General features: G+C 42.0%; 1 protein-coding gene across 1 annotated transcript; it reads left to right on the top strand.

Moving 5' to 3' along the window:
• The first annotated feature begins 215 nt into the window (after positions 1 to 215).
• On the top strand, positions 216 to 1,628 carry TRIM60 (tripartite motif containing 60). The gene has a single exon (XM_059393916.1). The coding sequence runs from the start codon at positions 216 to 218 to the stop codon at positions 1,626 to 1,628; it is 1,413 nt and encodes a 470-aa protein (XP_059249899.1).
• Positions 1,629 to 11,756: the final 10,128 nt, after the last annotated feature.

Raw genomic sequence — 11,756 nt, forward strand, 5'->3', positions numbered from 1 at the left:
AAATTTAGGAGGTTTCCTCTGTGAGAGAGCTGCAGGCAGGAATCTTTGCCCTCAAGCTAAGGGGCAAGACTTCATTGGCTGCGCTCTGGGCGTGCTGGACCAGTGAAACCTAGGTCTGTGAGGCCTGGAGGAGGATATCTGCTCACTGGGTCTTGAGCTTAAGGCAGGCCTTGCCAAGGGGAGCATTCTTATCCCCCACTTTTGTTGTCGGCTCCATGGAATTTGTGACAGGCCTGGTGCACCTCCAAGAGGAGTCTAGCTGCCCCATCTGTTTGGATTACTTGAAAGACCCAGTGACTATAAACTGCGGGCACAACTTCTGTCGCTCCTGCATCAACATGATGTGGAAGGATCTAGATGATACCTTCCCCTGTCCTGTCTGTCGTTTTTGCTTTCATAACAAAAGCTTCAGGAGCAATCGCCAGCTCAGTAATCTGACTGAAATTGCTAAAAGACTGCAGGTCCGAAGGAGCAAGAGGAAAAGGCAGGAGTATTCTATGTGTGAGAAGCACAATCAGTTTCTGACCCTGTTTTGTGGGAAGGACCTAGAGGTTTTATGTACACAGTGCAGTTTCTCTGTTCAACACCAGAAACACTATATTTACCCCATTAAGAAAGCTGCCACCTTTCACAGGAAAATTCTAGAATATAGCATTGAGCCCTTGAGGGACAATGTGGAACGAGTTGAAAAAGTGTTAAGTCTTCAAACCAGCAAAATAGTGGACCTGAAAAGGAAGGTAGAGGACAGGAGAGAAGAAATCATTTCCGAATTTGAGCAAATCAGACAGTTTCTACAGAATCAGCAAGAGGCTCTTCTTAGGCAGATGGACGATGAAGAGAGGGACATTCTAACAAAACTAAACGAGAACCAGAGAACATTTTCAGGTCACGTTTCCACATTAAAACATCTGCTCAAGGAGGTAGAGTGCAGGTGTGTGCAGTCAGAACTGGAATTACTGACCCATATTAAGGGTATCTACAACAGGTATCAAAATCTAACATATCCTGAGCTCTTCGTATTCCAGTTAAAGAAATACGGATTTAGTCTTCCTCCACAGTATTCTGGCTTGGACAGAATTATCAAGCCATTTAGAGCAGATGTGATGCTTGATCTTGAAACAGCACACCCTCAGCTTATTGTGTCTGAGGATAGAAAAAGTGTGCGATATGGAAACCAAAAAAAACACCTTTGTTACAACCCGAGGAGATTTTATCTCTGCCCTGCTGTCCTGGGTTCGAGGAGCTTTAATTCTGGCCGGCATTACTGGGAGGTAGAAGTGGGAAACAAACCTAAATGGACCTTGGGGGTGTGTCGAGACCGTTTTCCCAGGAATTGGAGGACTTGGCCTGTAGTTGAGGGTGGATTCTGGGCAATTGGGCGATACATTGAAAGCATTTATGTTATACTGGGTGGTAAGAGAACCCAACTTCTGCCTATAGTAAGACCCAGTAAGATTGGCATTTTTCTGGACTGCGAGTTGGGTGAAGTTTCCTTTTACAATATGAATGATAGATCTCTCCTCCATAATTTTAATGATTCTCTTATAGAAGCTGTGTGTCCCTATTTCTATATTGGAGTAGATTCTGAACCTCTTAAAATCTCTTCAGTAACAGATGATGAACGATGAAGTACCTGGGAAACCGTGTCATTTCAATGTCTCGGGGTAACTTAGCCAGTAAATTTAGTCTCAGTAATTCTGGACTCTTCACGGTTTACTGCTGAAAACCAGAATAGATTTTTCTCCCATTTTCAACAACTATAAAAACATGGTAGTAATGCCAGTTTTATAGATGTTTTGGTATCAATGGCCAAGTGCTTTGAAGTTCTTAGAGTATTTGAGAATTAAATTACTTACCAAATCCAAGAAAATATTTTCTGTTGAAATTGTATGTAGGTTGCCTTTTAATGATAGTCATTCCTTTACAGTTGAGTAAGTTGTCTTAACAGATACCCTTAATACATACCTACCTTCAGTGGATTCTTTGGTTTCTTTCCATAATTCTTGACACCATATTTCCTCTTCACTGTATATGTCTATTAGTTGACACAGTTGGCTGAATAGGTACTTAATGATTTTGGCCTTTTAAAGGCCCTTTCTCTACACACTTTTTAAAAAAAAAATTATTTCACAGAGATTACAAATAGGCAGAGGGACAGGCAGCGAGAGGGGGAAGCAGGCTGCCTGCTGAGCAGAGAGCCCAATGTGGGGACCCTGAGATAATGACCTGAACCGAAAAGCAGAGGCTTAATTAATTGAGCTACCCAGACGCCCCTCCCTACACACATTTATACATACAAATGTATGTGTATAATCTGAACAGTTTTTTTCCTGGTGAACGTGGTTCTGGGTCTCACATTCCAATCTGAATGAGCTACCTATATATATAGCTGTCTGTTTACTATCCACTGTCTTGGGAATTGTCCTCTGTTCTTAAGTTCCTTATTGGTTTAATCCCACGTCTTCCTGCTTGTTTTATCTTTTCATTTGGAGTGTCATCCTACCCCAGATACTTTAAAATTGGGGGGATTTTGCATGTTTCGAAATTATTTTACTCGACATCTACTGAGGTGACAGTTAAGCCAAATACGCATGGCTACATTGGAAATCATACTACCTAATCTTCAAAAGATACTATTCTTTCTAAGTCTGATACTAGTCTACTGTTGATATTTGGGTACCATTTTTTAGGATGTTTTACTAATTTTTTAATTTTAATTTTTAAGATTTTCTTTTTTATTTGACAGAAACAGGGAGCACAAGCAGTGGGAGAGGGAGAAGCATACTTCCTGCTGAGCAGGGAGCCCTGATGTGGGGCTCAATCACAGGACCCTGGGATCATGACCTAAGCGGAAGGCAGACACTTAACTGAGCCACCCAGGCACCCCACTTAGCATGTTTTAAAGACCTTTTTTACTCTTAGTGTTCTGAGTTTTTATCCATTTATTTTGCTGAGTGGTGAGATACTCTGTCAGGATTATTAAGAGAAACAACCAGTAAGATGTACATTTTTAAAGAAGGGTTTATCTTAAGTGGTTGGCTCAAATGGTAGTGGAGACCAAGAAATCTGTGAAGACAGGCATGGCAGGTTTTAAAACCAGCAACCTAGGGATCCAGGGAAGACTGACTGCTGCAGTTCAAGTGTGAAGGTCATCTCCCAGTAGAACTCCCTCTTGGCTTGTGATAGTTCAGACTTCTGTTTTGTTCGTGCTTTCAGTAGATTGAATGAGGCTCTCCCACATAAGAGGACAATCTCCTTAAAGTCCACCAGTTTAAGTGTCAGTATTTTCCCAAAATCTCCCTCAGGAACAATCAAATAATAAGTATAAGAAATTGATTGAGCAACTTAGAAGCTAAGAAAGCGCTATGGGTCCAGGGAAGAGTAAATCAGTGACCAGGGGATAAAAGTACTGTGAGTGTGTGTGTGTGTGTGTGCGGGCATGTGCATGTGGGGGTTAGCTGCCTGAACTTGGGTGGTCAGGGTAGGCATTTTAGAGAACACAGCAGAACTTCAGATGAGGGAAAAGCAGTGGTAGCAGGGAGAAGGGCTCAGCAAATGTTACAGGGAAGGGATTGGCACACCAGGGACAGCACAGAAGCCTGGGAGTGGAGTGAGTGCAGGGGGAGTTTTGTGAGGTCAGAAAGGTGAGTTATAGAGAGGGGGAGAACCACCAGCCTTTGTAGGGTCAAATAGGCCATGTCAGGATTTTAGTCTGTGAAGTAAATGGGTCCTTAGAGACTTTGAGGGAGAGAGTAACTTCATCAGATTTTCTTGTTAGAGAATCTCTCCCTTCTATATACACTGGCCTACTTGCCCTTATTGGAACATAGTCAGTGTAGTAACCTTTCTTAGTATTCTTGTTTAAGAATTTTATAGCTAGGGGCGCCTGTGTGGCTCAGTGGGTTAAACCTCTGCCTTTGGCTCAGGTCATGATCTCAGGGTCCTGGGATCGAGCCCTGCATTGGGCTCTCTGCTCAGCAGGATGCTGCTTCCTCCTCTCTTTCTATCTCTCTCTCCCCCTTTCTCCCTCCCTCTCTGCCTGCCCCTCTGCCTACTTGTGATCTCTGTCAAATAAATAAATAAAATCTTTAAAAAAAAAAAAGAATTTTATAGCTAGTATTTTTGACGTTCTTTGCTTCCTATGTTTACTCCTCCAGATTCCTCCTGGTTATTTATTTAGTCTGTCCTTCATGTCAGACATTCCATGTTAAACTGATAAATGTTTCTTCATAACTATGGGTGAAATAACTAGAAACCTTACTGGAAACTGCACCTACTTGCATTTTTATGAATTTGAATAGCATACATTTCTTAAAAGAAGAATTGGTTTACTGCTGTATACATTGAACCTTTCTGATAACATTTCTAGTTGCCAACCCCTGACCCTCAGCAGAATTACCATGGTACTCTGGTGCACCTGGGTGGCTCACTTGGTTGAGACTCTGCCTTTAGGTCAGGTTGTGATCCCGGAGTTTTGGGATTGAGCCCGGAATCTGGCTCCCTACTCTATGGGGAGTCTGCTTCTCCCCACTGCGTGTGACTTCTCTCTCTGATTGATAAAATCTTTTAAAAAAAATTTAACAATGTTATTCCAGTAATGGTATGTGAGGGTTATCTTTGCCCATTTGATATGGTATAGTTCATTGTAGTATACTGCATTTTTAAAAGTTACATGTAATGGCACCCTGGAGCTTTTCTGTGATGTGTGGTCCCTGTACTCCTGCCTGGGCTTCGAGGTCCTGATACTAGAGCTGATAGCATCTGAAACATAAGTGTCATTGCATCGGTTATGAAAGACAGATACAGGCAGCCAACTCTGCCTCCCTGCAACACCCAATACCTGGGAAATGACATTAGGCTCCGGAGACAGCATATCCCAAGTTCCCATCTGGTTCCCCATGGATGACTTCTCTGTGGCCCTTGAGAGGAACATTCATTGGCCCTGCGATTCCTCACCAGTGTCACTTTGGAGCACGGATAAATGCTGGAGAAGGTGTCTGGGGAACTATGGATGAGCATCTGGGCTCAGGGTGAAAAGATCTCCAAGCCCCAGAACGTCCTAGTTGTTGCAGAAAAGACTGACATGTACGGAACAAGTCCAAGGACTTCCTGAAAAGACCACAATACCAAAGGTGAAAGAACGAGTTAAAGGAGACCTCCAAGGCAGCCTGCAGATTGGAGGGGGCCCATCCGGGTGGCCAAATCCATGTGCTATTTGGCTCCGACCAGGTGCAGTTGCCGGTACTGGCTGGAGAGAAGTGGATGGGCTCTGCCACCAGCTGTGAATGCCAGACTTGAAGGATGGCTGGTGGGGCGGGGGGTGAAACTCAGACCATTAATTGGATTACTGTCGTCTTCTGTGCCACACCAGGACTCTGGATTCTCTGATAAAGGTTCCTCTCTGGCCCTCGGGGGTGGGGGAATGGGGGGTGGTGGGGGGTGGGGAGGGTGTGTATGACTTGTTACCTATCTCTGGTCTCAGTGGCTACTTCTACTGCCATGCCTGCCTCAAAAGTGTGTTCCAGGAGCTGAATAAACTTGATGCCATCGAGTAAATACACATACGAGTAGCTTCAAGTTTATTTTTGTTTCAATTACTCCCTTTAGTGATACTTTCATATTTATGTCAGATCTGTTTATCTACTATTATACATATGTAATCTGTATGCTCACCTAACCTGTATGTACACACACAATACATAAATACATAAACACAAATGCACTTCCATAATGTTTGTATACATCATACATATATATGGGAGTGAACTTTGTTGCTAGTATTTTCCATTGTTGAAATTGCTTTTAACCTTTTGCCAATGGTTTGCTTTTGCTATAAAGAAGTCTCATTTATATTGACTTGCCAACCATTTTTAGTTGCTTTTGATCAACGTTAATCTCCAGTCTGTTTAAAATATTCCCAACATTTTATCAAACTTCTCTGATGTCTATCATTTCAATAACCTTTCTGCTAAAATATTGTATATTTAACAACAAAAACATCACTCTTTTGTTTTTTTGTTGAGCCATGGTTGACAGTTTGTGAATAATTTTTTCATGTTAAATACAAATGATTTATTTAAAAAAAACTTGTGTATTGTGTGTATAGTATTGCAGTTTTAAAATCTCTGTCTTTTCCTTTGTTTTATGAGACTTGGAGCCTTTGAGTCATTTTCACAAGTGGATACTAGAGTCTCTCCTGTGTTGGCTTTGAAATGTTTTTATAGTTTAGGTTTCTATATTTAAATGAACTGAATTTTATGTATAGCACTAAATGGAGTCCAGTGTCCATCTGGATAACCAGTTGTCCCCAAACCATTTATTGAAAAATTCTTACTGATCTGCATGGGAGGTTTATCCCACAGCCAGTTTCCATGTGTCTGACTCTGTGTCTGGATTCTCTCTTCTGTTTTGTGAGTCTGTTAGCCTATCCTTGTACAACAGTTTCATAATTACTAAGACATTCTTTAATAATTACTATGTTGATGTCAGGTAAAATGTTTGTTCCTTCTCTCTGGAATGTCTTGATTCTTCTTGGTGTTTTGTTCTTCAGCTTATCTTAATGCCATTAAAATAACATGAGGATTTTATTGGGATCACCCTGAAGCCATAATTTTAATTGGCATCTTTGCTATATTGTGTGTTGTCATGCATACCTATGGTGTCCTGCATTTATAAAGGTATTCCTCAATACCGTCCCTTGAATATTTGATTTTCTTCACAATATGTACTTTAATTTCTAGCTATTTAATAATTTTTTATCTAATATTTGATGCAGTTATAAAACTTTACTAAATAGTGTTGCTATTGAATATACACTGATGAATATACAGTGTTGATGAACAATGTTAACATTAGTTTAAGGGACACAGCATAGTGATTCGATAAGTCTCTGTTACGCTGTGTTATCACAGGTGTAGCTGTCATTTGTCACCATACAGCACTATTCCAATATCACTGACATATTCTCTGTGTTGTACCTTTTATTCCTGTGACTTACTCATTCCATAACTGGAAACCTGTATCTCCCTCTCCCTTCACCCATTTTGCCCATCTCCCTGCCCCTGTTGCTCAATTCTCTGCATTGAGTCTATTTCTGCCCTTTTTTCCCCCCGCTGCCATTCATGTGTGTGTTTTTTTAGATCCCACATAAAAGTAGAATAATGTTCTTTAGGTCCATCTGTGTTGTTGCAAATGGCAAGATCTCATATTCTTTAATAGCAGAATAATTCCACTGTGTGTAGTATATATGCTCCACCTTTATTGATGGACAACTAGGTTGCTTCCCTATCTTGGCTACTGTAAATAATGCTGCAATAAATGTAGGTAAAATTTTCATTTCTTAAACATTGTTATTTTTTTTTTTGTTGCCCACATACTGATACACATTACATACACATTTCATAATAATGCTGCTATAAATAACCCTCAGGAGGCTGGGTGGCCCAGTAGGTTAAGTGTCTGCCTTAGGCTCAGGTCATGATGTCAGGGTCCTGGGACTTATCAGGCTCCCTGCTCCCACTTTACAACACCTCGCACTAGCTCTCTTAATTGCTCTCAAATAATCTGTAAAACAAAAATACCAATATTTTACCTGGGTACCTGTGAATTTTCTAAAAGACAATTACGTTCTTTTGGGTTTTTTATTTTGAAGATTTAATTTTTTTGATAGAGGGAATACAAGCAGGGAGAGGGGGAAGCAGGCTCCCTGCTCTGCAGGGACCGCCCCACCCCACCAATGAGGCACTTGATCCCAGGACACTGGGACCATGACATGAGGCCAAGGCAGATGCTTAACTGACTGAAGCACCCAGGCGCCGCAAGATACTATGTTTTTGCAGATAATACCTTAGTTCTCAATCTCCCTAATTTACATAATCTTTAAAAAAATTAAAAAATAACCCTCAAGATTTTATCTGGATTCTTGTGAGTCTTCTAAAAGACAGTTACATTCTTGCAGGTAATACCTTTGTTTCCTTTCCATGCTTAAGACATTTTCAGGGTCACCTTATGGAGCTGGTTCCAGCCTGTATAATTGGGCTGCTGGACCGTCATCACCCTAACCCACTGACCAGTCATAGCATCACTAGAGCAGACAGCTACACATTATGTATACACTTGATTTTTTTTAAAAAATATGTATTTTATCTATTTGGCAGAGAGGTGGGGGAAAGCAGGCTCCCTGCTGAGCAGAGAGCCCAATGCGGGTCTCCATCCGGGGACCCTGAGATCATGACCTGAGCCGAAGGCAGAGGCTAAACCCACTGAGCCACCCAGGGCCCCTATTTGATGGTTTTTGAAAAACATTGCATCACTTACAAATTGTTCTTGCTGAAAAATTTGCATCTGAATTCAGCAAACCTTTGCAGCTACCTTGTAGTTGATTGCAAACACAGGAATAAGCTAAATGACACTATGAGGAAACAATATAGTTACGGGGAAATTATCCAGGAGAATGACCTAGTCACTTCAATAAATAGTATTCAGAAATAAATACAAAAAAAAAAAAAAAAGGCCAGTTGGAACTGAAAATTTCTATACTTGTTCTTACAAAAGGCCAAGAAGCAATGGAACCAAAAATATTAAATGTGAAACCTGGAACTTCGGATCGTGATTCGAACAAACCAAATTTAAGAAGGCATTTATGAGCCACTAGGGGAAATTTGAATATGGATTAAATATTTAAAGCATTGGTTATTTTCTTAGGTATTATAAAGGTAGGCTAATGTCCATATTTTTATTTATTTATTTTAGAGATTTTATTTGAGAGCATACGTGGGGGGGGGGGGGAATGGAGAGGGAGAGGGTGAAGCAGACTTCCCAATGAGTGGGAATCCTGTCACAGGGCTCAATCCCAGTACCCTGAGGTCATGTCCAAGCTGAAATTAGACACTTACCTGACTGAGCCACCCAAGCACCCCAGTGTCCATACTTTTAGTAGTAGGTGCTTATGTGTGTGTGTATGAAATGACAGCAACTGTAAGGGCCTATTTAGCCAGAGCGACTCCATCTTGGTTAAAAGCCATTTTGTTGTTTGTGCAGTAAAACTTAAACTGACCCTGCCCCCTTCTCCCTGCCCCCCCCCCCACCCGCCCGCCAAGAAACTTACTTAAAAGCAAGTCTGGGAAACCAGCAGAATGTGGTCAGCCAGTTCCTAATAACAGAGCCCAGAATACAAGGCCAGGTGGGCCAGTTCGTGATAACAGAGTGCAGAATGCAAGGATTAATCAGGCCAGGTGGAGACATCCAATCAGTAAAACACACATACTGTCTCCTTAACCACCAACAAATGTAAACTCCGCCTTTTGGGCGCCAGTTCTGGCCAGTGATAGGCTAGTTCAAACAGCTACTATAGGACCAATTACAATTCAATTGGCCACCTGCATGTGGCCTAACATGACTATGCAACTTTCTGTGTATGTTACAATCTCATTGGCCACCTATGTGTGACCAGGCTTTTGCTCTATAAAAGTTAGTCTGTGAGGCTGGGCGGGGTCGCTCTCTTCAGAGGTGCCCCTGACCGGTCAGTCAATTCTTGAGCCTGTAAGCTGGGGGTGGTCCCTCTTTGGAGGCAGCCCTGGCCGGTCAGCCCGACTTCAAATTTAGCACAGAATAGAGCTTTGCATAACTTTCACTTCGTTTCAGTCTCGGTCCGCTAACCGGATCAGTCTAACTTTTAATACTTTTCGTAAAATAAAACTTTAAATAACTTTCACTTTGTCTCAGTCTAGTTTTGTTTAATAACAGACCTAACACAACCAAAAGGGGAAAATTGAACAGAAATTAACAAACTCAGTAAATGTTGAATGAGGGTTAATGGAAACAAGCTGTTTTAAGAATTTTGTTCTTCCTGCTTCTGTATATCTTTTAAACGGTTTCATATTAATTTTTTTAAAAGATTTTTATTTATTTGACAGAGAGGGAATACAAGCAGGGGGAGTGAGAGAGGGAGAAGCAGGCTTCCACTGAGCAAGGATCCTCCTGACAGGGCTCCATCCCAGGATCCTAGGATCATGACCTGAGTTGAAGGCAGACGCTTCATGACTGAGCCACCAGGGGGCCTTCATAGTAATTATTTTTAATAGTAGATTGAAAGGTACCACATTCCGGTGCATAAAGGAATGAGATAGATGAATGGTTTTGGGGTAGTTTAAAATTATCTGTAATATTTAATTTTTTAAATATTAAAATATTGAATCAAATACAATTTTTAAAAAATATTTTAAAGATTTTATTTGACAGAGTGAGGCACAGAGAGGGAACACAAGCAGGGGGAGGCACAGAGGGAGAAGCAGGCTTCCTGCTGAGCAGGGAGCCCCAAGCGGGGCTCGATCCCAGGACCCTGAGATCATGACCTGAGCTGAAGGCAGACACTTAACAATGGAGCCACTCAGGTGCCCTTGAATCAAATACTATTTTAATATGTGTTCTGCATGAATTAGTTACACCTGAGTTTGGAAGAAAGCATTATGAAGGATCTTTTGTTTATTTTTTTAAGACATTTTATTTACTGAGGTGCCTAGGTGACTCAGTTGGTTAAGCATTTGCCTTTAGCTCCCATCCTGATCTCAGGGTCCTGGGATGGGATAGAGCCCCAAGTTCGGTTCTCTCAGAGGGAAGTCTGCTGCTTCCTCTCCCTCTGCTCCCCAGCCCAGCTTGTGCTAAGTCTAGTGTGCTGCCAGTGTACCATAGGAGTGCCTTGGGTGTTTTGCCTTGTAACCTTGATTTGAATCTTTGTTTTGACAAAGACATAGGCAGCAGTAGCAGAAGCAGTGTAAATGTTTTATAGAGTCTTAGTGAGCTATCTGCTTGAGGAGCATGGAGCTCAGTAATTAAAATCTTCATATAATGATGGTTACTTACACAGTGACTGCCCTTGCCCCACACATGGGACTACTCAGCATCCAGGAATTTCACAGAGAGTCTTTACCCTGAGTGTTCTACAGAGCAGGAGCCAATGTCTAGTGAGACATTCAACCAATTAGTCATGGGTTAGAGACTTTCCCCTGAAACTACACAGGTCACAGCTCATGCCAGAATCTAGACACACAACTCATTCTAAGACCTGCAGTTAGGTCTAGACTGAGACACATGACCCACAACCACGTTAAAGAAGAGCTCAACCTTTTCTTCTATCCCTAAATGCCAATAATTATGAAAACATCTGACACAGGACAGTTAAATCTAGTCAGTTAAGCATCTGCCTTCCCCTCGGGTCATGATCTTAGGGTCCTGGGGATGAACTTCACATCAGGCTCACACCACAGCCCTGAGAGCTCCTCCTCTTCCTGCCAATCAGTCGCATCTTGTCCATGCTTGGAGCGCCACACAGCACAATCTCTCTGTTTACCATGAGCTCTGAATCTGGCTCCCTTTATACTCATAATCCTATAGGGAGTTTCCTTTCCTTTATCCTATTGGACAGACTCCAGATGCAATCAGCATCAGGGAATGACAGGCCCCTGATAATGTTTCCCATCTTCCTCTCTGCATCTTCCGCACTGGGGTGGGGGCGGGGCATGAGGGGTGGGGAAGATTTGACTCACTGTCCCCTGTTGCCACTTCCTACTACTTCTCCAGTGAAACTCCTCTAATTTAATCAGAGGTCTGATTGCTGGATCCCTGGAATACTTTGAAGAGAATGCATCTTGTCTTTCTCAAGCGCGCAGATGCCGGGCTGGGTGACTAACTTCAGCTTGTTCTTTCTCAGGCAGTTTTAATTTCTTTCTCAGGTAGCTTTTAATTGCTTCTGCCCTTTA

The sequence above is a fragment of the Mustela nigripes genome, chromosome 1 (genome assembly GCF_022355385.1).
Source record: "Mustela nigripes isolate SB6536 chromosome 1, MUSNIG.SB6536, whole genome shotgun sequence".
In the NCBI taxonomy this organism is placed as follows: domain Eukaryota; kingdom Metazoa; phylum Chordata; class Mammalia; order Carnivora; family Mustelidae; genus Mustela; species Mustela nigripes.

What these genes read in the sequence shown, in the direction of transcription:
- TRIM60 (XM_059393916.1), top strand. Translation starts at nt 216, where the DNA reads ATGGAATTTGTGACAGGCCTGGTGCACCTCCAAGAGGAGTCTAGCTGC.